The sequence below is a fragment of the Arachis hypogaea genome, chromosome 19 (assembly GCF_003086295.3).
Source record: "Arachis hypogaea cultivar Tifrunner chromosome 19, arahy.Tifrunner.gnm2.J5K5, whole genome shotgun sequence".
NCBI lineage: Eukaryota > Viridiplantae > Streptophyta > Magnoliopsida > Fabales > Fabaceae > Arachis > Arachis hypogaea.
Window position 1 is genome coordinate 149,374,021 of NC_092054.1, and position 27,314 is coordinate 149,401,334.

A 27,314-nucleotide genomic window follows, 5' to 3' on the forward strand; every position below is an offset into this window, starting at 1 on the left:
AACTTAGACTCGACAATCCATTGAAAACACCAACGGAAAATTTGGTGGTAATTAGTGTCGGACGAATAAAATCCGCTAGTAAAGGATTTCCGACGCGGTTTATATTGTCAACTACAAGACGACGGTAATCAATTTAGTGGGGGACTTATTTGATTAATCCGACGGTAAATCCGATGGTAATCATCATTTTTCTTGTAGTGAGATGGGTATACAAGATGAAGATTCGCTCTGATGATTCTATTGACCGTTATAAAGCACGATTGGTCTCTCAAGGATGTACGTAAAGAGTATGGTATTGATTATAAAGAGACTTTTTCTCCTGTTGCTCGTCTCACATCTGTTCGCAGTCAGAAAATGGTCTCTCAGTTAGATGGATGTGAAAAATGCATTAAGAAATGGTGATTTGAAAAAGAAGGTCTATATGAAACCACCGGTCCTTCTAGCAAAGTCGGTCTCCTTCTTAAGGCACTTTATGGTCTTAAGCAAGCTCCTCGTGAATGGTTTGAAAAGTTAAGCACCACTATATACAATCTCGGGTTCACTTGCAGCCCTCATGAGAATTTTCTCTTTATTCGTAAAAGTGAACATGAAGTTGTTCTTCTACTTTTATATGTTGATGATATGATCATTATTGGAGATGATGTTGATGGTATCTCTGCTCTTAAAGCATCCCTTCACTACACTTTTGAGCTGAAAGATCTTGGTTCTCTTAGCTATTTTTCTGGCCTTGAAGTCATATCCTTAGATGATGGCATCTATCTCTCTCAAGCTAAGTATGCTTCTGATCTTCTTGTTCGAGTCGGAATTACAGATAGTCGTACTGAGTCTACCCTTCTTAAGCCTAATGTTTAATTTACTCCTATGGATGACACTGTTTTAAATAACCCTACTCTTTATCGACAGTTAGTTGGAGGTCTTGTCTACTTGACTGTCACATGACCAGACATTGCCTATCCAGTTCATGTTCTTAGCCAGTTCTTATCAGCTCCTCGTACTACTCATTATGTTGTAGTTCTTTGCATTTTTCGCTACATCAAAGGCAGTGTGTTTCATGGTCTTCATTTTTTTCCCATTCATCCTTAACCCTTTAGGCGTACACAGATGCTGATTGGACTGGTGATCCCACTAATCTTCATTTTACTACTGGTTATTGTTTGTTTCTTAGTGACTCTCTCATTTCCTGACGAGCCAAAAAATAAATGTTCACTACACGATCAAGTACCGAAGCTGAATACTGTGCTCTCGTTGACACCACTAATGAGGTTTTCTCGATTCGTTGGCTTCTCGAAGACTTGGGTGTCCCTCAGTCGTTCCCAACTGATGTTTATTATGACAACCGCAGTGCTATTCAAATTGCTCATACTGATATTTTTCATGAACGCACCAAACACATTGAGATTGATTATCATTTTGTCCAACAACGCCTTCTTATTGATGTTGTTCGTCTCGTAACTGTTGGGACTCTAGATCAAATTGCTGATATCTTTACGAAGGCTCATCATTCTACTCTTTTTCGGACTCTAGTGTCAAAACTCAAGATGGTATCTTTAGCTCCCACTTGAGTTTAAAGAGGAATGCTAGAGTATAATTAGGATCAATTAGATCAATTAGCATTATTTAACATACTTATATATTTATTATAGGATATTACACTTTTATTATTTTGATTATTCTAACACCTATATATACCCTTATACATTATATTATTTAAATGCACTCAATAATACACTATATTTTTTTTTTCAATTTAATCTCATATTTCTAACAATATTATTATTGAACAAATCACTCCTCTACTTATTTTGTAACCATACATTCCGTTTCTCGGGTCCATAGTAAGTTAATAACCATGCATTTTAATTCATATATTTAATCATCAAATATTTAGCAAGCACGCACTTTACAATTATATTATTCTTAGAAAATTCCTTTGGTAAATAATAAGATTAAATTAGACAAAAAATAAATATTATAATTAAATTTTTGAGAAAAACATTATTATACATAATGTCTTTTTTTTTTTTCATTATAAAAAATAACCTTGACTTTTTTTATTAAAAAACATTCTTATTCGTCCGCCACCAATTAATTTTTGGTTTTCCGGGTGGGACCGTGGGAGTACCGTGGAGAAAAAAAAAAAAAAACAGAGTAGTGCTAAATGGGTCTTGAACAAGCTATGGTTATGTGCAGCCACGCATCAAACTTTCGTTTTATTAATGCATATCATTTGATAGATATGGTTGATACAGCAAAATCGGTAATTGCTTGTAGCATCTGGTTGGATAACCTAAATGATCTTAATTAAGCAAACAGCTTTAGGTAAATTAAAAGAGCATTCTGTTTTTTGCCAATTATATACATGAGATAGATAACTAAAATGTTGCATCGATTAATTAATTAATGAAAGCCTCCTCCGGTGATTGCAGCCTTGACGTCCGGCGGCGGAGAGGGCAGTAAGATTATGGACAGTATGCCACTGATTGCAGCCGCTACGGAACCAACCACGAAAGATGGCAGGTTACTGCCACCAAACAATTTGTCCCATGGTCCACTAACAGCAGACATCAACATCTGTATACATATAAGTATACATGTGCATGTGATTAATTAATCAATTATTCACACACATGAAATGAATCATTAATTAGAAAGGAAGAGAAAAAACATATGAATTGAAATTTGATCCTGACCTGTGGTATGACAACTGCAAGATTGAGAACTGCCAGGGATAGACCTGAATATTTAATACAAAAATAAACAAAAAAGTTATGCATTTTAGGATGAGACCATGATCGTTATTAATAGTAGAGGAATGCTAGAGGGCCAGCAACTTTTGGGATTTATAGTCATCAAATAGTCATCAATGAGGCTTTTAATGGTGTGAGATTAATGTGAGATTTCATCCAATGACTCACTCTTCTTTGATAGTTACATGCTGGCCAGAATTTGATAAAACTGCTGCCCCTAGACTTTTCCTTAGTAAATCCCAAATCCCAAATCAATAGTAATTAAAAATTTTCAAATTCAATGATTTAAGTGGTTATGATTATCAAACCTTGTCCTGCTCCTGCGTTGGTGGAGAATATAGATGCCAGAGCAAAGGGTATGCAGTAAGTGATCTGAACACGACCATATAATGAGAGTTAGGTTATTACTACCAAATCTTGCACATGAATCAAGTTCTCAAGAATAGATATTTAACTTGCTAGCATTTCAGTGGTAAACTTAGTCCTTGTACTTTAACCCTTTTTTTAGTTGGAAATAACATAAATTGGTAAATAATGAAGGAATTATAGGAAATAAGATGTAGGAATTAAAAAATTAAAGGAGGACGTAAAAAAAAAAAAGTTATTTCAACAACTTACGAAATGGTTAATCAATAATACTATGTTAAAATATTATAAAAATATGGTCAAACATAAACAACTTTCTAAATTTGTCAATAGTCTATACCTATATTTATGATACTAGAAAAATTTTGGTGCACAATTTTTTTAAAAAAAAAATATTCATTATATATTTATATAAAAAATATATTTTGCAATATTTAACACTTAAAACTCATTATTTTTTAGTTTGAACATATCGGCAATGTTAGGAAAACAGAAAAAAATTCAGAACTAATCTTATTTAACATTCATTAATTGTTGTAATAATGAATAAATAATAAATAAAATAAATTCAGACTATTTTTAACTAATTTTATTTACCAAATATTTAAGAATGAATAGTCATTCGGGCCAATAATTTTTTTTGAAGGACTACGAGGCTACTGATTTATAAAAAATACCCTTTTCGACTTTTGATATTTAACTTTTTGAGACTGGTTAGTCTCTTTGTCAATAATCTCTCTTCAGAATATGCTTATGTGATAGTTAATCATTAATATAACTTTCATTTAATTTTTATAAGCAAAAATAATTTTAAAATGACTAATATTTCTTAGTTTTACACAATAAATTTAGCTAATATATTTTAAAAAAATAATTAAAAAAATTAAACGGTCTTGACAATTATTCTTAAAAGATAGTGAGATTTCTAACAAAAAAATTTGTCAATTTTAGTTAGTTTTTAATAGATAAATTAACAGTTTAACATGTCATGTAGGTTTATTCGAAAAAATATTCACAAAAAGACTACTCAATCTCATAAAAATAAAAATTAAGGACTAAAAAAATATTTTTTTTTGTTAAGGACTTTATATATTATCTTTTGAGGTAATGATCAGAGATCATTTAGAGTTTTTTTTCAATATTTAAATACTCACTTTTTTTAATAACTAACATCATATTTACTACTATATTTATTGCACATATTTAATTAATCAATTATATTAACAACTACCAATATAAAATATATTTTAAAATATAAAATATATATTAATAATAAATTAAATTATATATTTTTTTAATATTTATTTAATATTTTTATTAATCAATACAGTCTATTATATTACAATGAATATTTTTTAATCTTAAGGAGATATTCTTATAATAATATTTTTATATAAAAATAATATTATAAATTATTAAATTATTAAATAATATAATTGGCTAACCAATTTAAAAATTCACAATATGGTGTTTATGAAAATGCCATCATAACCTTATTCCATAAATTTTCTCTCAATTCACATGTTAATATTGTTTCCTTTAAAATGGTTGTTGAAATAGGGCTAATTTTTTTTTATATGGAAGTAGAAGTGATGATATTGTTTAATATTGTAATTTTAAGTGTTTTTTAAAATTGTAAAAAGTGCACAAATCAAACGGTCTGATTTGTGTATTTCTAGAAATCGAACGGTCCAATTATCTCCGATTTCTACTTCTCTAATTAAACGATTTTTTATTTGAGTATAACACCTAACAATCCACATTTTAAAAACACCACTACCACTCCAATATTAAAAATAAAAAGTTCTTGAAATAGCATTTCACGCAAAAAAACAAAATGAAATTAAAAAAATTAGAACGATGGGAAATTTAAGTTTACGTGCCTTCTTTTCATGCATGGCTGGCGCGTGGCGTGCATGACCATGGAAGATGGGAATTGTTACTAATTAAAATTGCAATAACCACTTACAGCAAGAGGAATTCCAAGGACGGCGTAGAGAGTTAAGGCAGCAGCCTTGACGCCACGAGACGGCGGAAGAGGCTCCAGAGATCCGCCAGCACCCACCGCATACCGCCGCAAATGTTTGGCCATCTTGGAGATAGGCACCGTCATGGCCAAACAAACGGCTAGCAAGAAGTTAACAACACCCCATAGCCTCTTCTCGCCACCAAGCCCACGCGCCAACACACCAATCCCCAAGGACGCGCCACCAGACACAATAGAATTCACCATCATCCCGGTGGCACCCTCGCGGACCCCAGTATCATACACACTCTGCTCCTTATCCTTCCCTCCGTACACCTCAACCCCCATCCAGTCAGTGTTGTACTCAAAAAACGGAAACCACGCAATCCAATTGAAACACGTCACCAATAAAAGGATCCGCATCGGCCTCTTAAGCCCCTGCAATGCACCCAATAATTCTCTCATCCCGCCTTTTTCACTTTTCCCAATGGAAACCGTTAACGGTTTTTCCTTCACGTACATCAAGTTGACGGTTACAATAACAACCAATAGCAACACGGAGATCATAAAACACGTTTTCACGTCCGCGCACTCGTCGTGGCATGCTTTCGTCGTTGTGAAAGGCAGGATTCTGTAAAGTCCGCCGGAGGACCCGGCGGCGGAGCCCAGAACGTTTCCGACCGCCATGAAGAGCGTGTAGAGTGCGTACGCGGTTTTCGTTTTGCTTTGATTCCCCGCAGCGAGGTCGGCCAGGAGAGCGCGGCACGGTCCTTGGAGCATGTTGTTGGCGAAGTCAATGATCCAGAAGCCGAGGATGACGAGGCCGATGGTGCGCGGACGGATTTTGTGCTCCTCTCCGGTGGCGACTAGTTCGTCGCCGAGGAGGTGGCCGATGTCGGCAGAGAATGCGATTAAGAAGCCTGCGAAGGCGACGGCTAGGGTTCCGGCGGCGATAAACGGGCGGCGGGGGCCGAAGCGGGAGGTGCAGCGGTCGCTGTGGTAGCCGACGAGGGGCTGGACGAGGATGCCGGAGACAGGGCCGCAGAACCAGATGAAGGAGACCCACATGTGTGGAGTTCCGAGTATTTGGACGTAGGGTGAGAGTAGTGTGAGTTGTAGGGCCCAGCCGAACTGTATGCCGGTGGCGATGGTGGCCACCGCCATGATCTTGCGCAGTGGGGCAGGTTGCATGGTGGCGGTTGCCTCCGCTGCCTGCACTTCAGGAGGAGGCTTGGTGGCTGAAGTGGAAGCAGAGACGACAGGCTCCATTTCTTGCAATCTATGTTAAAGAGAGGGAGCAGTGAAGAGTGTGAATGTGTATTTAATGTGTGGTGGTTGGTGGGTTTTATAGTAGTTTGGGGAGTGGTGGTTTTGTGAATGAAAAGTGAAAAACTGCTGCTCTTGCATTGCATTATGGCTAGTTTAATAATTGGCTGTAAGACCCACTTACAGCAATATTCTCGTCAAGTCGATATTCAAAATTCTTTAAATAATTTGATATTTTACTTTTTAATTGTTAATTTTTTATAAAAATAATTACTACGTTATTTTCCACCTTAATAATTAGACATGAGATAAATACACAGATGAAACAAATTATTTATTTTTATTTTATCTTAGGTTCAGAAAATTAAAGTATGAAAAAGTTAGTTCTCTCTTTGTTTATACTTCTTTGGTGATGAAAGGTCGTGGTCCGTAAGCATGATGATGTTGAGGAAGGGAGGTCATTATTCGTTTGGAAATAAATTAAATAGCTGTAGTGTCATTTTCTGCTATATCAATTATTTGTTTGTTTGTTTGTTTTTTCCTTTTCATACTCTAAAGCTTGTTTGTGATGAAATTTGAATACTACAACATTATATCTACCATGCATGTTAATTGGTTCTTAGCCAGGTACATGCATATATACTTCCAACATATGGGTTAAAATACTCCCCCGGAAGACTTTGAAGTAATTTGCATAATCTCTTCATTTTCACTTAAAATTTTTGAATTTGAATTTCACTCCAACTTTAAAAAAAAAAAAACCGAAGTAATTTAAATTGAAAAAGTATAACGGACCAGCAACTTTTTTAAATTCTGGCCAACATGTAACCAGCAAAGAAAGGTGAGTCATTGGATAAAATCTCAGATCAATCTCACACCATTAAAATCATCATTAATAATTATTTAATGGCTACAACTCACAAAAATTGCTGCCCCTAACACTCCTCATTTAAACTAGGATAAAATATTTTCATCTCTACACTAAAATTATTTCGATATTATCCCTTTTTGAAGTTAGAGGTGTTGCGAAATGAAACAGATATTAAGGTTTTTAAACAAAACTGATAATTGAATTAATAAAATTAGAGAATTAATGATTCAATAGAAATTGAATTGAATATAATAAAAAACTATATTTATATATAAAAATATATATTTTTAAAAAAGATTAATTATTTTATAATTTATTATTTTAAATTAATTAACTGCTAAAAATTTTCATTAATTTACATGATTAATTAATTTGTTTACTAATTTTTTAAATTTTTTATTGGTTCGCTATCAAATAATTTTTATCTTAAATTAAATTGATCTGGTGATATATTTTCAATTAACCTAATTAAACCAGTCAATTCGGACCGGTACTCATCAGGATTCAGGACCATGTTAGATCGATATAGTTTTACGGGACATGTAACATCAGAAAATTCCATTTGAATGTTATTAACGTATGAAACTGTCCTAGTATCTCGGTTGAATGATATGTATTCTGCGTTTGATGTTTACAATGCAATGAATAAAGCAGAAGCATATATATATATATACAGATCCACTGAATACTGATAGATATTCTTGGAGAAAAATTATCATAATCTATCTATCTATCTAATTTTGTTATATAAAAATTAATCTATTTTTATTATATAAAAATTAATATTAATTTTTTATACATTAAATTTAAGTTATATTTTTTTAATAATATCTCATCATCAATTTTAATTATTTAATAAAATTTAAAAATTAATCAATCAATTTTTAGTAAAATATTTTTAAAAAAATAAAGTTAAAATCATAACTCTCATAATAAATTAATTTATTACATATTATTATTTAATAAAAATATAAAATATTAATTACATAGAATAAATATCTGCATTAAAAGTATCATAATAACATTATCATAACAAATTTTAAGTTATAAACTATTCAAATTTCATACTATTTAAAATATATTTACTTTTTTCATTATTTTCTAATACTTTGCATATAATTTTATTTTAAAATTCTTATAATTATACTTATTTCAATATGCTATTTAAATCAAAGAATCAAATTTAATTATTTTTAACATTATTTTAAATTTATATCACTTGAGGTATTGTCTGGCAGAGTGAACTAAAAAATATTAACATATATATATATAGATCCACACAAAAAAAATTCTAAAAATTTACATTCTTATTATTATAGATATCATTGAAAAATAATACACTAGAAGAAAAAGAATAAGTAATTGTAAAAAAAAATCATAAAAAATAGAAAAAATGAAGATTTTGTGCTACAACATAAAAAATCATTAATATGTTATAGATATTTAATATGTTATAGATATTTCACATAATAAATATTCTAAAAAATTTTATTTTTACTATAATAAATGTCTTTAAAAAATGTATGTACTATGAGAAGAAGAATAAGTAGATGTCAAAGAAAAACCACAAAAAATACAAAAAATAAAGTTTTTGTGCTACAATATAAAAAATTATTATAGATTCAAATTATGAAAAATTCTATCAAATTATATCTATCATAAAAAATTCTACCAAATTATAAATTACTAATTCAATAATTATTCTAGATTAAAAATTAAATTAAAGATTTTAGATCAAAGTGCTACAATAATTTTTGTGCTATTTGATAGAGAAGCAAAAAAAATTATTGAACATTATCTCAAAACTAATTACACTCCAAGACAGCAATGATACTAAAGTGCCATTCTAATTGAAAAATTTATACAACCTCATATTTATATTTAAGTCAAAATAAATAATTTTAACTAAAACAGTACACTATTACTAAGACATTTATTCTAACAAAAAATAATGAAACTCAATCCCTATTGTAACAAATAAAATAGGTAATACAACAAAAATTTTATTTATTCAAAACATCATTTTTATTGCTCATTTATATTGTTCATTGATTGATTATAGGAACTAATTTCACCAATACTAATATCATCAGACATAGATGACATACAAATTAAGAAATTAAGAAGAAAAAAATTAAACGAATCTAAGATATATCTTTAGATAAAAGAACATATATACATAGAAGGAATAAAAAAGAACAATAGATAAAAAAATATATACAAATCAACAATTTAAAAACATCATGTCTCTACGAGAATATATGATAGGAAGAAAAAAAAAATAATTCCAACAACAACTAAAAAAAAAAGAAAATAAACACCATATAAAAAGATTAAGTCCGTCAATTATAACAAATAAAAATATAGGTTTGTACAATTTCAATATAAAAAAATTTTTGTATTATAAAATATTTTAAATAAAAAACACATTAAATTTAATATTAGTTTGTATACATTTTAATTAATTTTCAAATAATATAATATTTATTAAAATATACTATATACTATTATTAATTTATCATTTGGTTTATTGTGTAGATCTCACTCTAGTTACTTATAAAAAATGAAGTAAAAAACGAGAAATAATGAAGAGGGATAGAAACAACAATAGTATATATTGATGCATGAAGAAACAAATTGGAATAACGTGTTTGCAAAGAGGCTAGCATGCCTTATACATTTCAGGAAAATAGAGTAATTAAATAAAATTGTTGGAAGGATCTAAGATCTCCATCAAGTTAACGAACGAATCAACGGAAGAATTGACATTTGGTATCCAGTTCTCAGCTGTGGGCGCAGCACATTGTTCTTGTTAAGAGCTAGTAACTAGTAATGTACAAATACCTTGCAAATGAAGAAATTTGAATATAGCAAATACACTAAGTGAGTGATTGACTGATGAGCTATCCCTTGCTGTGATTCTTCCTTAAATTGTCGTCAAGTGATCAAGTGAACATGCATGACACTTTCTCCAATGAAATTTAGACACACAGTGGTTGGAATTTGTATGTAAGAAGAGTATATCCCCTCAATTTTTTTCCTTTATTTGTTGGGTACATCATACAGGATAATGGAGAGATTGAACATGATGTAAATTATAGGATCCAAACAGGGTGGTCAAAATGGCAGATTGCATCTGGTTTTATATGCGATAAAAAAGTGCCTTTAAAACTTAAAGGTAAATTCTATCGCACACTATAAAACCGGCTATGCTTTATGGTACGGAGTGTTGGGCGGCTAAAGGGGAGCACGAACATAAGCTGAGTGTGGCAGAGATGAAAATGTTGAGATGGATGAGTGGTCATACGTGATTGAATAAAATAAAGAATGAAGATATAAGGGAAAGAGTTGGAGTAGCACCCATTGTGGAAAAGATGGTTGAATCGCGTCTTAGGTGGTTTGGACATGTGAGAAGAAGACCGATAGAACATCCAGTCAGGAGGGTGGATGAGATGGAAGATGGACAAGGGGCGAAAGGTAGAGGAAGACCTAAGAAGACCATCCATGAGGTGGTCAAACGAGATCTACATGTAAATGGTCTCTCTGTAGACATGACAGAACACAATGGCGTCGACCCCATTTAGTGGGACAAAGCTTTGTTGTTGTTGTTGTTGGATAAGGTATGATCTTTTAATATTTAATATATTCTGTCACATTTTTTTTTGTCCTACTTAAAGAGAATAAGGTAAGAAATTATATTTTATCAAATAATTAAGAAAAAAAAATTGAAAAGATTCGTTCCTGTATGTAGGTAGGTTTTAGTCTATTTTACAAGGCATAATAGTTTCATATATTGTGACAATAGGTTCTTTTGTCAATTTCCCCCACAAAATACTACTGATAATTCATTCTAGAGACGATGTATATATTATGGTAAAAAAAAAAGAAGAGTTCTCTTTGATAAATAATTAAAGACATATCTAGTAAAATGTATTAATTTTTTTATTAATTTTTTAAGATAGATTATACATTCTTTATTCTTTTCACCCAAAAACCTCTTCATTATAAATTCTGACAAACCTTGCTTCTTAAGAAAGGAAGGAACAAATCAGCATAGCATACACATTCTGTTCCATCAGATATAAATCAAGGAATATTGTTATCCGTTACACATTTGTAGTTTGCAAGTACAAAGTCTAGAAGAATTTATTTGAACTAAATAGCAAACCTTCAACTAATTAAGGGGGGTGTGTGGGAATGAAGGAAATAATAACCCTTTCCTTCTCTTCCTTTTCCTTCAAAATTAACTCACAAAGATACCCTTATGCCGTGTGGTTTATAAGTGCAAGATGAATATGAAGAGAAAACATTGATTTATAATTATTATATGATCATGAAATCTGTACATATACATTTGATTAAGAAAAAAACTTTGACCCCCTCCCCCCTTGTTCCGATCCCATAATCATACACAGCAATCTCAAGAAAGAACATGCCTTGCATCACAATCCCACTCTTGAAATCAACAGAGGCAGCCCCCAACTTTGAACAAGCAATTATAATATTGAAGATCTTAAATTCATTCCAACATTCCCACTACCTCACTTTCTAGGATCAAAGATTTTGCCATGCAACTATGAACTCCTAATTGTATCCAACCTATCAATGACATCCAAGGCCTTCATTCTATCAATGTCAAAGTCAATAAAAGGAATTGAAGGTAGCCTCCTTGTTGAAGTAGAAGAGAATATGTCATTCTTACTACTACTTTCACTTATTGGAGAATGACTACTACTCTTGCTCAGCCTATGGTGCTTGCTCAACCTAGTCTTGGCTATGCCGAATTCCTGACTCTTGCTGATTCCTGGTGTCAGTTTTCTCTTGCCGACGTCTCTAAGCATTTGCTGATCTTCTACTGTTAATATGGGAGAATTGGAGCAGGCTTTCTGTGTAAATAATTGTCCTGTGTTTTGCGTTGGAGAACGAATCGGAGACTTGACTGGAGACCTAACTCCGTTACCAGCTCTGACTTGGCTGACAAGATGATGGAGCCAGACAACAAGTTCAAGAATGTAAGCTTCTGCTTTGTCCTTATCGGCATGGTGTAGTGTCTCGATTCTTAATAAGTCCGTCTGACCCGCAGGTTTACGGTTGACCTCAGACCTAGACAAATTTGATAAGTAAAGAGTTCAGAAACATAATCATGGAGAAAATAAGTCAAAGATTTCTATGCTCACCCTGTATTTGCCCATTCTCCAACCCATCCAAAGCCATGATGAGCTCTGTATAAATCCAATTGAAAGGGGCAATTAGAAACACTAGAAGAGAGTGTAAAAAAGATAATGGTAAATATGGTTAAAGCAAATCTAATATCAAATTGTTAACAATCAAAGAAAACTGAATAGTTCATTTTGAGTAGAATAACATCATAAAGCTAAGCAACTGTATTGTGTTTGCATATTTAAGAATTGTGTTTGCATATTTAAGAATTACTGAGTAAGGCTGGCAAATTTACTTTGTTGTATTGGTAGCAATAGGCACAAGCCACTGCAAAGTTTTCTCCATTTCAGCTTTGATTTGTGGGACTGTAAGCTGCAAGAATGTTTCCTTCATGTCAAATATGGACTTAAAAGTTAAAAATTTGGTCATAATAGACAGGAAATAGAGAACACAATAGGACAAGCACCTCTTCCTTGAGTTGAAATGACTGTAGTCTTGATCGCAATGCCGATTTTACATTAGGTGGTAGCCCTTGATATAAGGCATCCCTTGTATTGGGAGGCACGGAACTCGAACGAGACACCTGAGAAAATTGAAATGTCAGCACAGGTCACAAACATCTTGCAATTATCTTAAGAGACAGCTGTGCTGCTATTGTGAACATGGGTGGCTCTAACAACTGCGAGTAGAATTATTCTTTGAAAATAAACATAGAATTATATTAATCACTGTTACTATTTTACTATTATAAAGATGTTTTCACCTTTCCTAATTGAAACCATTATGCAATAACGAATTTGCTATTCAATAAAATAGATATAAATGCTTCCATTTCCCTGCTTCTCTTTCCCCTTCTCAAGTTTTTGTTACTAAAACAAAGTAAGAAAACACAAGAAACAATAATGGTAAGACCATGTTTCTTAATGTGGGCTAGGATAATTTGAACTTCCAAGACAACTAGAAGTATTATAGACTGCATGATCAAGTAAGACTATGGAACTCACAAGAGTATCAATTTGGGTGATAATATTTGCATAATGCAAAGCAAGACCAGCAGACCCCAACTTCATCGAGTTGCCCGGAGACTCTTCTACTGGCTGATCATTGTCTGCAAGGTCCAAAAGGGCAACAAATATAAAGACATTTATTCAATCTGGCATCTTAACAAAGCAAAAGGTTGATCTTACAGCTTGTCATGAAAGACTAAAGTTGGGACAAGGACAAGAAAAAGTTAAAAATTCTCCCACACCCCATCATCCTTAACCAGGGTACAAAAAATAAATGCATAATTATAAATAAGCTAATCGTAATCAATTATTTGCAGTTCTTGAAAGCATACCAGCACTGCCAAATGCTTCGTGTATCTCCAAATGTAGAAAATGCACAATGTCTACAAGCTTTTCCATTACCTGAAGATACCACAATAAGATTTTATATTTCTACAAAAATAAAACATACTCAATATAAAGTGGTTGAAAAGACTATGGATGATTTTTTTTTAATAGAACATGACAATTATCATAATAGAAATAAGTAAACCACACAACGGGAAGCACCAAGACAAATGAAACTACCAAACAAAATAATACGAAAAGAAGACAGCATAATTCAAAGAATGCAGGACAGTGCAAAACAAATAAATCGTCAATCTCTATTTTAGACTTTAAGCTTCCATCACAATTGAACATAAGAAGCAGGAAATACTAGTTTTCTTACCTCTTCCAAAATCCTGGACCACAGTGATTTTTTCTTCAAATTTCTCACATGCTTCTTTTGACTCTTCAATTCTGCTCTTAAAATTGCAAGGCTGTCTCCTACACATGTGATAAATATTGATAACCTAAAAATAAGAATACTCTCGTAATAGTAACAAATACAACATAGTTATAACATGATTTCTTAAACTGAGAATACTTACTTCATCAGATATTCGGACATCTAGACACATTTATTTAAAGCAGTACAAATTTTCTGTTCACTACAACAAAATGGTTTATGGGGAATAGAAGGAAAACATTTCCTGCTAATTAACACTAGATTTTCTATCCCTATTTTAATGAAAGATCTTTCAGGCTCTTAATGAACAACATTGGTTTGGTAATTGAAGAGAGCAAGGAGTAGAAAACTTAAAACTGGTGTGAGGTTGTGGTGGAGGTTCTCTAGCAAAATCAATAAGTGCAAACTGCTCACATTCTGCAGAATTCATTTTATCATCACTACATTTCTGGAAGAAATGGATTTTGTGACTGAATTTTCAGAGTTCCTCTTTTTCATCAAAGGAATCTGCAGTTATTTTTGTGAGATCAACACATTGTTTTGTGAAGGAAAATTTGAGCACTTACTTACATTTTATTATAGACAAATATTTGGAAGTTTCATATGTGCTTGTAAACAAGAGCTCCAATAGTTCAAAGCAGGATTTTATGTGGGGGTGCTATAGAATTTTTGTAATAGTATTTTGTTTAAAAATAATTTGGTACAGGAAATTCACCTATAGGATGTGTTTCCTTTCCATTCAAAACATGCCATAAATAACAAGGTTCTATACAGAATAACTATTTTTAATACATGATACAAGAACATAGGACCTAATGACTAATGCTTGCATTTACCTCTTTGTGTGGTATTTGAATTGTCCTCTTCTTGAAGCTTGCGCCGGTAATCTTGATCAAATCTGTCCAAGGCATTTGATTCATGATATAACTCCTGCATCCAAAATAACGATATTGGTTTAGCCTTAGAAAGTAGAAACAATCATTTTGCGCAAAGAACTCCCAGCAGATTTTCCAAATGAAGACACATTTTTCTAACAAACATGATGGTTCTATGGAGGGAAAAAAAAACTTCCTCGATACACTTGCCTACAGCTGCTACGGAGTATTAACTCAAACATTAAAGTTGAGAAAGCACGTAAGTGAAAAACAAACTAATGATAAAGCACAAACGAAGGCAAAGCTGGCAAGCCTGTCTACTTCTAGAAATGTTCAAACACAAACAAACAAAAGATATGTCAGTGTTCCAATGTGTTTTCTAAGTTAAAGGTCGAAGATGTGGAATCAACCACTAATGCACTTATCAGGTTAGGTTGCCTACATTACACCCTTTGGGTGCAGCTCTTCTCCGGACCTTGTGTAACATGGGATGCTTGTGCACAGGCTGACCTTTTATCCACAAGGCATCATGATAGAGACTAAAGTAAAAACACCTAAACCTTAAGTGGGTAAACATTTTAGATAAAGAAACACCATTAGACAAACCATAATAATGGGTGTACTCACAGCTGTACATTGAACAAGTGTCATTAGTTGCTGCATCACTATTTCTGCCTCCTCTTTCAATTGCCTTTGTGGTGTAAGCTCTGAACCTAACCTAAACGTCAGAAATTGAAAGCAAACTATAACTAAAACAATGGTAAACATTGCAAAAGTTAAGGTAAGACTAAATAATTTCAGTAAGGATTACATCTCAAAGTAACGATCAAGGTTGTGCCACTGAGGATCTTTGCAACGGTTTCCAAAACGTACAACTTCACCAGAAAAGATTTTCAATTCTTCTCTGCCAAAACATTACAATATAATAGTCACATTTAAGTGTAGATAGCAGCTGAAGAAAGTGAGCTCCAAATCAAAGTTGGAGAGCATCTAAGAGAAGAAACAAACTATTCTTGATAATCTACCTTTTGTCTGTTGCAGCAATTCTTAGGAGTTCATCCATATCTTTGGATATCAAATTTTGCACTCCTTCAGATGGCAGAACAACTTCTTTCAAATGTCTAATGTTCTCTTTTGAAAGAGATTGCATCAGGTTGGCACCCTTAACAATTGTATTTGCGACTTCAAAGGCCAAAATTGAAATTTTATTTCCTTTTGTTGTCATGCCTGATGTAAAACCACTACTGAGATTCAAACTTGTCATACTACTACCTAACGTATCCAAAACTTCTACCGCCTTGCCAAGCCCAGCTGTACCAGCTCTGCCCAAAAGTGAACTCACTTCCGAAACCTGTAACGTAGAAAGAGATAAGGCAAAAGCACAATCTAAAGGGAAGGGCACATATATAATCCATGACATAAAGCAAAACTGATGTAAACACTTCTCTACAAATCAGTTATCTTTAGGCAGAAACTCTATCCTATCGTATTGAATGGTTGTCTCTAATATCATAAACAGAGACTGCTTAATATCTAGAGAACTAACCATATTACATAAATTCAATATTTAAGATCCAAACATGAAAAGCAAAAAGAGGGCAAAGAAAACAAACAAGGAAGATAGAATGTTCCAAAGGCAACAATAATGTTTGGGTATAAGAACCAGGGATTGCAGCCTCCATATCTAATGCAAATCATTTGAGTTAATTCCCATCAAGTATCATAGTTCAAATGCATACAGGTGCCTTAGCATACACTCCATAAACAATTACTAAAATCATGTTCTAATCGACTCCCTTCTGAACCTTGGTTTCTTTCCTTGCTTGATTCCACAGCAAGGCACCCATTTCCATTGGTGTCTATGGAATCATTCAAGCGTCCATGTCATGCCTAGGGGGTTTGTACATTAACAACACCACTTAATAAGATCAATTCAACTAAAGTTGAATCCAGAAATAATAGACATTCTCCTTCTTCAGGGACAGCATTAAAGTTTGCACGTTTTGGTTTTGCTTGATGTTTATACAACATAACCTTTTAGCCAAACACTTGTTCTGGCACTGTGATTATAGTTTGTAAGCTATGAAATACAATATAAACCAATCCAAACACAGAAGAAATAGAGATCAAATATGAGGGCGGTAAGTCAGTGACCTACCTTTGCAGCAGCCTGCTTGGACTTGGCTGATCTGGACTTATGTGATAAAGCTCTAGATAGAGCAGGAATTCCGTCATTGATATCATATGCACCGGACCCATATGATACCTTTTCCATCCCAGAAAAGGAAAATGATTCCCTTTCATGCTTTTCCAACTCATCATCATCAACAAGTGGGGGAACATTTGAATTGCTGCTATCTATACTATTTGCAGGAAGTCCAATAGACTGATAAGTCATTGCAGGCTCATTATTAACATGGCCATTAGCATGTCTCGACGACGAGCCTTCGCTAATAAGAGCATTATTTACAGCTACACCATCCACAGTGGCTTTCCATGACTTTGAGCAAATACCACCCATATGATTTTCAGTTGGTAGAGACTATAGCTTTTACTCTTCTGTACACAATGTCTATACAATAATGCTCTATAACTTAGAACAAGAAAAACCTCACTTCAAAATCTTTCTGAGGAGTTCATATCACAAAGCTGAACTGGACTATATAAGAAGCAACAACTCAAGAAACACGCAGAGCCTTCAATTGACAGGGATGTTATAATCAAGGCGCAAATGTTGATCATACCAATTCTGATCACCTTTACAGGTCCAGTCCATCAACTCTGCTAAGATCACCAAATCTGGATTTTTTTTTTGTCAGACAAAAAAAAAGGAGGTTAAAATTTCACAAATGTTATGCATTTTCATTTGCTTATTATGTTACTTATTTATTTTCTTTTTGAAAAAAAAATGAAAATTTCCGAACAAACCAAAACCCCAATTCAGGATAAACAAAACCAGCAACATCAAGAAGAAAATTAGAGACAACCAATATTTTTTCCCCTTAAAAAAAGGGGGAAAACCCCACATGAACAGAAGTTAGGCTAAACAACACATTAGAGGTTTGGATCGAATATATGGATTTGATGGGGGTAGGGAAGTACCAGCAGCAGAGATCTGGGAGAAGGTGCATGTGTTAATGGCTATGGTGGGTCAAATGGATCGAGAAAGAAGTAAAGTGAAGCACATAAATAGAACAAAGAGAAGAAAAAGGAGGGCACAGTTGAGCTGAGAGAGTGTTATTTATCTCTGTTTTCTCTCAGAGACACGGTGATGCGGTGCCCAGGAACCGCTGCTACACGCAAAAAGCTCAGAACTTCAGAAGATGAAAAATCTCTCTCTCTCTCTCTCTCTCTCTCTTTCGTTTTTTCTAGCTCTTCTTGCTCTTTGTAATTTTTTTCATTTCTTTTTGACTAAAGTAACAAATAAGTCCATGAGAATGTGTATTTTGGATAGAATAGATTTTTAAGATGCATTTGTTTGAGGTAAAAATAGAAAAAAAAAATGAAAGAACTTAGTGTATTTATAATTTGGTTATGGAGTAAAGGGTGGTGTTTTGGATAACAATGGAAGAACTTAGTGTATTTATATTTGGACAGACGTGTCAGATGACTGGTCCAACACGCAGGGGCATGTTAAAGGCACCACGTGGGGGGACGTAGAGGACAAGTGGCGCAGAGTGGTTGGATGAACTACGCAGCACGTGGGGGGTGTGGTGGATCAGCACACAAGGGGCATGCTGCCACGTGGTGACGCGTGATTGGGTGAAGCTTCAAACACGTGGTGGGCGTGGTGAGCACGCGAGGGGGCGTGCTGACACGTGGCAAAGCGTGGTTGGCTGAGGCACATAGCACGTGGGGGCGTGTTGAATGCTCTCTCTATATAAGGTCGAGTTCGATACCACTTTCATTCTGAATGAGATTGTGCTTTGAACATCCTCTGAGTGTGTTGGTAGTATAATGGAGGGTATCGCAAACTTGGCGGTATATCGCAATGGTGAAATAATACGGAATACTCATGAGGGAGTGAGGTTTGTGTACCAGAATCTGTTTTCGTTTGTGAATCCATGCACCATGACGTTTATGGAGTTTCAAAACGGTCTCTGTCAAAGCATGGAGAACAGTATGTTAATGAGAGTGAGAATAATTCTGTAACGGAATCCGGTTGTAGTTTTTGGTGGACTAATACAGTTTGATACCATGCCAATCACTAACGAATCGACTATGTAGAATATGTTTCAAAATCACTGGCAGACTCAGATGCGACAGCCACAGATTGAGCAGTATGTTGAGTTTGAAACCGTAAAGGCAGAAGGGATACAAAATGAATTAGATATAGAGGTTGATAGACATGTAGTGTAGGAAGGAATGAATAGTGACAACGAAGAGAACTTCGAAGCCTCTTATGAAGCTGGCGACGAAGACGAGGATGGTGATGTGGGGGTTGAGATAGCAGCGGAGAATATAGTGGTTCATCCCTCAAACAGTCAACCGATGAATGTGCCGCCTTTTATGCATGAGTTGGATCTCGACGTCATGCATGCACCGAAATTTTCGGAATATGCAAACATAGGTACGTGATGACTGAATAATACGTTTTTGTTAATTTAAACTTTGGATTGATTAATGAACGATGATTTCTGCTTTCGGTAGGCGTTGCTAATCCTGAGGACGGAGAGTTCCGAATTGAAATGAAATACAGTTCTAGAAAGTCGTCGCAGCTATTAGAAGTTACACTATCTTTAGAAGAGTTGACTACAATGTGTATGAGTTTAAGCCACAGACATTCTATGCAAAATGCAAGATGCATGGGCGTGGGTGCGACTGGCTTATCCGAGTCAGTTTGGGGTGTGTTTGAGAAACCCATTGGAAGGGAAGAAGCACGTTTAAATTCTTGAAAGTTTCAACTTTTGGTTTGGCAAATTTTTTTTCTCTTGAACGCAAAAGTGATTTTGCTGCAAAAACCACGTTTACAAGAAGCAACTATTTTTAACTTCTGCGTTTTCTTGACGGCTTTTGGCCATAGATACTAACCATTTATTTACCTTTTTACCAACTTTATCCTTTATATATGTTATTGTATTATTTATAAAATTCTTGTTATTTCTATTTATATGAGCTCTATTTTTTTTATTATTTATTATTTTTATTTTTTTTCAACTGTTTGTTTGACATTATACACTTTTATAATTGTGATTTTTGTGTATTATATTTGTTATCATCTTTTTATAATATGATTTATTGAATCTATTAGATAAAGTAAATTAAATAAAAAATTAACTGTAAATAATAATAATAATAGTAAACAATTATAACATACTAAAAGAGAGTACTAAAAATACTAAAAATATATTATATAAAAAGATCATCAAGAACTTTTAGATTTGTTTCAATCACTATAGAGTAAATATTTATTTATTTTTATTATTTTCAATACTCTCTTTTATAATTGTAATTTTCGTATACTATGTTTTAGTGTAATTTTTATAATATAGATTATGATTCAATTAAAAAAGATAAATTAAATAAAAATCAATCATAGATAATAATAAAATTATAAACGTTGGATTCCAAATTAATATTAAGAATAAGATTATTAAGAATACTAGAATAAGAGTACCATGTAAAAAAATACTAAAGTAACATTTAATATTTAAAAAATGTAACATATTTGATTAAATATTTTTTTATCTAAAATTTATATTTTTTATTTTTATTTAAAAATATATTTTATTTATTTTTATATATTATTTTTATTTTAGTAAGTAAATATTAATTTTATTATAAAATTAACTAATAAGATCTATTTAAATATCTAAATTAAAATAATAGGATAATATAAAAAAAATTTTAAGTTGACGTTTATTTTAGTAATTTTTTATCTAAGAGTGATTTTGAATGGTATAAGCCAAACAACATTTATTTTACTATAATCCATTTTGATACAAAAATTACCAAACATAAATCACTTTAACACAAACTTACTTTTGATCAAAATTAAGTTTGCAAAATCAATTTTATGCAAACTTTTATTTGCAAACTGTAATCCAAACACACACTTGATATGAAAAAAAAGTTGTTGAAAAATACGTATTCAACATTTATAATCCTTGAATTAAAAATTTTTTTTTTAAAGATCTATTTTGATCTAAGTACAAATCTTCATAGACTTAAATTTAATTATCATTTTTTTTGTCTTTTAGCAATGGTCAAAACACTCTACTCATTTAAAGTTTTGACTTTTGACTGTGGTGATGAAAATTACTATATTTCAAAATATATAAGAAAAAATGTATATATAACAATTAATTTAATAACTAATTTCCAATATACATCATTTATAATTTAATGGAAGAATACTAGTTAAATTTTTCAATGATAATAAAAGAGAGTTTCAACTTTCAACGCATTTAAAATGATAGAAGCTTAACAAAATATATTCTTTCTATATTAACCAGCTAAATCTCGATTATTGGTTGTAAATATTCAATTATTTTGTATAAAATGAAAAGCTGTGTCTAATAACATAACCTAAAGAAAATTTACAGAGACAGTCACTTGTGATTAGTTGCAATTATTTAATGCAGACGATACATTAAAGTTCAAAGGTACATTACATGATCAAGATCAACCGAGGAAGATGGTCATAACCGAGACAAAGAGCTGCTACGGTCAACACCTCCACTGGATCTTGTGAAGGTGGTCCACATCGGCGGCGATAACAATTCGATAAAAACAGCCAACTTAACTGGCACACACTCCCTCTTCCTCAAGTTACACTCAACTCTTGTTGTTTTCTACATTTTCAGTTTTTTTTTTTTTTTACAAAATTTTGAAAAAAAAAACTACAATAATTAATAGAATTTAATTTTAATGCGTCTGTATAAAGTAATTTTACAAATGTATTTAATTATGTAACGATATATCAGTAAAAATAATTATATTTTACATTGTCTGTATGAATCCAAGAAAACAAATGTGATTACACAACAATATAAATACATCAAAATTAAACTCTAATTAATAGTTTCTTAAAACATAAAACCAATTCTCTATTTTTAATGAAAATTCATGGCACGCAGATTTGAAAATATGGTCGAGGCACCAAGCAAGTTTTATCGTAAGCTAACACGCTATGCTTTCTTATGCTCAAGTCTGAACACTTTAATTGCTATTGCAAACAAAGTACAGGAAAACTTTGATCCAGTGTTTTCACTCATAACTTAACAAGAGTGAAACTTCATGGAAATTTCTTTTGTATAGGTTAAAAAACAAGACCAAGATACAGGGAGAAAACTATATCTCTGATTCTCTTCAATTATTTGCCTTGAGTATGGTGTGTATCTACCTGATATGATGATAACTATTCCTCCCATGTGAAGTTGCTCTTGTCAGGTTGTTAGTCACAGGGAGCTTCTGATTTTTAAAAATGGGGGAAATGGTTTAGACCCATGTTATGTATGCCATACATTTCCTTGTGTACATGTTTTTTGTCCATATTAAGCCATTTACAACCAACATATCTGCAAGCATCAATTAGATAATCCTTCTTACTTACAAGTAGATATACTTGGCATTCCGGAGAGTTTACTTGGGTCTATAGATTAATGAAATTCTTATGTTCTCCTAGAAATCATTTAATGTGTTATTAAAGAACACAACCACTCATTTTCGTTTATAATATAGGAAAAATTGACTATAAATGTTCTTGAAACGTGCATTAAAATTGCTCAAGAGCATGATTAGATCTTAAAGAATGGTTGTTATTCTTAAGTTGCTATAGACCTATAAGAAGCTTACTAGACGACAAGTCCCATCAGCTAGGAATCTAGGACCTAAAAAGTCAACGGATATATTTAAAGTAGTTGGTCAGTACTAAATGATAACCTACACTTGTAACTATTTAATCAACACTAATGTAAATTGATAGCCAGTTCTGATATATAAACTAACATAGAGAATTTCACCAAAAAAAAGGTCAAGCTAATATAGCAGAGCATGCTATAAGCAGTTGAAATAGTACAGGAAGGTGGAATTCAAACTATTTTAGACATTATGTCCTTGTGTTCCCCATAAATAAATCATGTAGCAAAAAGGATGCCAATGTTAGTTAGATTTTCCCTGCCTGCTATTATACATGAAATCTTGAGAATAACATGAGTTCATTGGAAAGTCATAAATTAGAATGCCAATAGTTTATATTCATCAGCTGCCCGGGAACCCATGCATCGCTGGACTCAAATAGAAAACGGAAGAATTGGAACCTGGCTTCAAAATGATACAAGAGTTTAGCATAGCCCTTGATTCAGCACTGGATTTCCACAACACAAGACAGAAATTCGTCATGGTACCAAAATCATTTTCAAATGAGGATATAATAACTAAAGGGTACAAAAAACTGACATAAAAAGTGTACAAAAGACCAACACATAAAGTATGTACCTCTTCAACTCTCACTGCTGTAGAGAAACAAGGTCTTCTAGTTCATCTATGATAGCTTCATAGCAGAAAACAAACTGATCCTGATATATTGAAGAGAGAATTACCAAAAAGTTCAAAGAAAAAGCATATACAAAGGGGGAGGCCACAGTGCAAAAGTAGTAATGATAATAGTAATATTATTATAGGGGTATGTGGAGGAGGAAAGGGGATTGCATGCCACAACAGAAACTCTTAGGATCCTTAATGTGATGGATTCCAATTTCCAACTGGTTGGTAAATTGAGGCCTCCTGAACTGAAGGACAGAAAAGAAGACTAGAATGTAACCTTCCTAATTTTTTACTTTCCTCTAGTTTACAAAGTTACAAGAAATTCCAGTCTTTGACATTTCATTTGTGACGAGGGTGTATGCATTTAGAAAAGAATAAATTATTCCCAATTTAGCACAATAAAATTCCTCCAAACTTTCAACTTATTACAGCACCATTCCCTAACTTTTTATCCTATTTACTTGCAAGTTGCAGCCAGGGGCAGATGGAGGTGGTCCAAAAGCTAAAGATTTGTATCATCACATGTCACATCATACGTATGCTAAGCTAGAATATGACAAATTTTTATTTTACTTAAAAAAAATGTTGAAAAATACCCTATCAATGTAAAAGTTTTATTCTGTCAAAAAAAATGTAAAAAGTTTTATTGAAAAGACATATATATATATATAGCATTCATTATATAAAAGACTATAAAACATTCTAACATTCTTAAATTTAAGAATACTAATATCCCCAGTTTGGTTGTTTTCTTATCATAAAAAGCTATCCGTTTCTCCTTTCTTATTATAAAAATATATAAATAATATATAAATATAATAATTATGTTATACACATTTAAAATATATATATATACTTGTGGCTAAAATAATTAGAATGCATTCAATTTAACAAATTTATTACAGTAAATATATGACCATTTAATAAGTTATTGTTTAAAATATATGTTATGGTTTTAGGGAAAACAAAACGAAAACGGAGAAGGAACAAAAAAAAAAACATTGAATTATGTGTTAGCGCTAACAGAAGTATATGATAACAAGTAGGCTGAACAAGTGAAGAAATGTTAAATGGTAGAGGGTAACCACATGCTAGGGATTGACACTACTGTCTAGTTTGTGTTACCGTGTTGATTTTTATACATTCAAAAAATTTTTAAATGAATGCAAAGGGAATTCGAAATAATAAGTGACTCTTCCTCTTCTTCTAACAAGCCAACATGTGATCCAACCAAATACATGCCATCTCATGCAATATTAGTTCATTCAATAATGGTAATTAAAAAATTAAAGCAGCAAAGCAAGGTACCTGGGTCTGAACCATTCCAATTCGTTGGGACCTGAACATAGCTATTGTACTTGAGATATCTAAAGCGGACATATCACCAGCAAGTATTCTCTGAATTGTGTTGTGAATTGTGCAGTATGTTCCAGTTCTACCAATGCCTGCACTGGACGATTGAGTTTGTCTCAGACATATATGCATATGATTTATTGCCATTGTCGTCAAAATTACAAATAATTAAAGAAGCAAAGAATGGGATGAACCTGCAGTGCACCACTATTGGGCCAAGGTTTGCCGGTAAATGGTGCAATCTTCTAAAAATCTCACGAACAGCAGATGTATCTCTTGGAACTCCATGGTCTGGCCATTCAGGATACTGAATGTGCAAAACCGATAACGGTGTATCTTCGGCCTGCAACAATATCATCTAAAGTTTAATATGAACCACAATGCTATGCAACTTCATGGTGCAGAGACACCGAGAGACTTCCAAAATTGAGACATTAACTTATGATTTTCTTCTTGAAAATATATTAAGTACAAATATATTATAAGGAAAAAATAGTCTATGTTCCATAAACAAGATTTCATATATCGAGCTCGAGTTGAACGGTATAAGCTGATATTTGTTGATGCAATATGCTTTGCCAGCCTAAAACAAACCAGCCTTTGGTGTTTAGATTCCTTCAAAGACAGTATATAATCAAAACAATTTACAAAAGTAACAACTAGTTTGAATAGAAAGTAAACATTTGGTCACTATTTTGTTTATGTTCTTTTAAAAGGGCATTCCCTCTCAAACATGTTAAGAGATTCGAAATTTACAATTCATTGATGGCTTTTTTCTTGAATCATTCTTCACAGAAGAAGAAGAAGATCAACTCACCTCTTTATGATTTACTTCCAAATGGCGCAACACCAGTGAAGTTTCAGTAGATTTTATCCATTTACTGATAATAGAGATATTACCACATTCTCTAGGTCCATCCTCAGCTTGAAAGTAATCTCCACACTTTATCGTCTATAATAAGAAAATTATACACATCAATTTTCTTTTTTTTTTTTTAAAACAAATGTATATAGACAATAGCAAAAAAGTGATCATGACCATTACGGAATCAAGAACCTTGTAATTGTCGACCAACTTAGTAAGCATCACAATTGCAGGGCAATGATATTGGATTACCATTTCCCAGAAATCCTCATATGTGTGAGGCAACGGCCCTTGTGTGGCTATAAATTGCGACACATTTCCGGGCAAAGAGGCCTGCATTTAAGATGAAAACGAAATGCAATTGTCAGCATCATGAATTTCATCTCCAAAGCTCCTTCCACAGCTTTAATTTTCAGACCATATAATCACAATAAAAGAAATTCAAAATAATAATAATAAGGAAATGCCTACAGATATGCAGCTTGCATTGATATATCCCTGTGCTTCAGGCCTATAATCCGTGCTAGACTTGAGAACAACCCTGTTATTGTCAACTGAACCAAACACAAAAAATTAAACAAATAAATTGCAAAACTCCACAAGATCAAGGTTGTAATTTTAAATAGCAAGTTGCAACTTCAATTTTACTCAAATGATGAACTTCAAGCACAAGATTTAATCTAAGTATGCCATGGAAAGAGAAGATTAATATTTTACATGGCAACACATCAGTATATCGATTTTTGCTCAAATTGACAGCATCCAGAGCCACAGTGCATCTTCTCCTCATCTCACTTGGCGTTATCCTATTTGCCTGAGAAAGATTCAACATCACAGAATACAAGAATAGCGCCAAAAGAGGAAAAAAAAAAAAACAACGTATGAACAATAATCATAAATTAGGAAAAAAAAAGTGAAAACAAAAATTGAAAAGAAAAAGTTGTAACCTAACCTGCAAGCGAGCGAACTCTTGAGCTATCCTCTGAGGAGTGTGGAGCTTCTCCTTGAAGAACGAGAGCGCTTCCGTACAGTGTTTCAGCTGATCGGAGGATAGTGCGATTCGCGCGGGATAATCCGCCGAGAAATTCAATTTCTCGCGAGATAATGCTGCGGATGAGGAAAGGGAGGAGGTCGGCGGATTTCCGGCGGAAGAGGCTGCCATGGCGGACGTCCGACGGGGACGAGAGCGGGCGGAGGCGCGGTTCCCCAGTTGAGTAGAGAGAGCAGCGTGGATTCGATGTTATTGGGAGTCGAATCTTGCGTGCACTCACTATCGCAACGGAGTAATAATACAACATGATCTGTTTCCGGAATTTATTTTTATTTTTTATTTTTATTTTTAATCCTTATTGGGCGGGCTTGACCTTTCAAATTTAGTTAGTACTTAGCACTTACTAATCACTGGTTTATTATGGAAATGAATATTTATGTAATCATTATGCTACTTCTTCATCTTGACTCCACAATAGTAATTGACATTCATTATGGTTTTTGATTCCATGTTACTCTTTTACTACTGCTCCCTACTACAATATATTATTGTGTTTGCTGTAACGAGTTTGGTTGAATGTGCATATCTTTT

At 32.9% G+C, this 27,314-nt stretch overlaps 3 protein-coding genes across 12 annotated transcripts; all 3 read right to left on the reverse strand.

The window, feature by feature from the left end:
- Positions 1-2,180: 2,180 nt before the first annotated feature.
- On the reverse strand, positions 2,181-6,541 carry LOC112779845 (sucrose transport protein SUC2). Of its 2 annotated transcripts, none has more exons than XR_011878093.1 (4): positions 4,997-6,457; positions 3,056-3,119; positions 2,691-2,734; positions 2,181-2,571 (listed from the first exon to the last, which is right to left on the reverse strand). XR_011878093.1 is itself a non-coding variant. In XM_025824200.3 (4 exons), the coding sequence occupies exons 1-4, from the start codon at positions 6,346-6,348 to the stop codon at positions 2,398-2,400; spliced, it is 1,548 nt and encodes a 515-aa protein (XP_025679985.1). In that variant the 5' UTR covers positions 6,349-6,541; the 3' UTR covers positions 2,181-2,397. The 2 variants fall into 2 exon arrangements, 1 of the variants encoding a protein (XP_025679985.1); XM_025824200.3 differs by having other exon boundaries at positions 5,083-6,541.
- A 4,971-nt stretch (positions 6,542-11,512) lies between these two features.
- Positions 11,513-18,460, reverse strand: LOC112775574 (protein PSK SIMULATOR 1). Of its 2 annotated transcripts, none has more exons than XM_025819287.3 (13): positions 18,130-18,460; positions 17,186-17,826; positions 16,053-16,378; positions 15,839-15,931; positions 15,655-15,745; positions 14,989-15,082; positions 14,093-14,190; positions 13,716-13,785; positions 13,381-13,484; positions 12,843-12,959; positions 12,672-12,748; positions 12,394-12,438; positions 11,513-12,319 (listed from the first exon to the last, which is right to left on the reverse strand). In XM_025819287.3, the coding sequence occupies exons 2-13, from the start codon at positions 17,546-17,548 to the stop codon at positions 11,791-11,793; spliced, it is 2,007 nt and encodes a 668-aa protein (XP_025675072.1). In that variant the 5' UTR covers positions 17,549-17,826; positions 18,130-18,460; the 3' UTR covers positions 11,513-11,790. The 2 variants fall into 2 exon arrangements, with proteins under 2 accessions (XP_025675072.1, XP_025675071.1); XM_025819286.3 differs by having other exon boundaries at positions 12,672-12,763.
- A 4,525-nt stretch (positions 18,461-22,985) lies between these two features.
- LOC112776644 (protein-tyrosine-phosphatase PTP1) lies at positions 22,986-27,236 on the reverse strand. 8 transcript variants are annotated; one of them, XR_011878095.1, is made up of 9 exons: positions 26,685-27,036; positions 26,450-26,546; positions 26,204-26,286; positions 25,913-26,065; positions 25,685-25,819; positions 25,062-25,210; positions 24,823-24,959; positions 23,467-23,546; positions 22,986-23,288 (listed from the first exon to the last, which is right to left on the reverse strand). XR_011878095.1 is itself a non-coding variant. In XM_025820872.3 (9 exons), exons 1-8 carry the CDS (start codon positions 26,892-26,894, stop codon positions 23,478-23,480), a joined length of 1,026 nt encoding a protein of 341 aa, XP_025676657.1. In that variant the 5' UTR covers positions 26,895-27,236; the 3' UTR covers positions 22,986-23,288; positions 23,467-23,477. The 8 variants fall into 8 exon arrangements, 4 of the variants coding, with proteins under 4 accessions (XP_025676657.1, XP_025676656.1, XP_072084962.1 ...); XR_011878094.1 differs by having other exon boundaries at positions 22,986-23,335; XR_011878097.1 differs by having other exon boundaries at positions 25,925-26,065; positions 26,685-27,030.
- Positions 27,237-27,314: the final 78 nt, after the last annotated feature.

Bases quoted from the DNA above. Each gene is read 5' to 3' on its own strand.
- LOC112779845 (XM_025824200.3), bottom strand. From the start codon at position 6,348: ATGGAGCCTGTCGTCTCTGCTTCCACTTCAGCCACCAAGCCTCCTCCT. The intron at 3,120-5,082 runs GTAAGTGGTTAT...GGTCGTGTTCAG, and splicing joins TCCTTGGAATTCCTCTTGCT to ATCACTTACTGCATACCCTT. The intron at 2,572-2,690 runs GTCAGGATCAAA...ATATGTATACAG, and splicing joins TTGCAGTTGTCATACCACAG to ATGTTGATGTCTGCTGTTAG.
- LOC112775574 (XM_025819286.3), bottom strand. From the start codon at position 17,548: ATGGGTGGTATTTGCTCAAAGTCATGGAAAGCCACTGTGGATGGTGTA. The intron at 15,746-15,838 runs GTAATCCTTACT...TCTGACGTTTAG, and splicing joins CTTGATCGTTACTTTGAGAT to GTTAGGTTCAGAGCTTACAC. The intron at 14,191-14,988 runs GTAAATGCAAGC...TCACATGTGTAG, and splicing joins TTCAAATACCACACAAAGAG to GAGACAGCCTTGCAATTTTA.
- LOC112776644 (XM_072228861.1), bottom strand. From the start codon at position 26,894: ATGGCAGCCTCTTCCGCCGGAAATCCGCCGACCTCCTCCCTTTCCTCA. The intron at 26,066-26,203 runs GTAGGCATTTCC...TCTTAAATGCAG, and splicing joins TCAATGCAAGCTGCATATCT to GCCTCTTTGCCCGGAAATGT. The intron at 23,547-24,822 runs GTACCTTGCTTT...TCAATATATCAG, and splicing joins TTGGAATGGTTCAGACCCAG to GATCAGTTTGTTTTCTGCTA.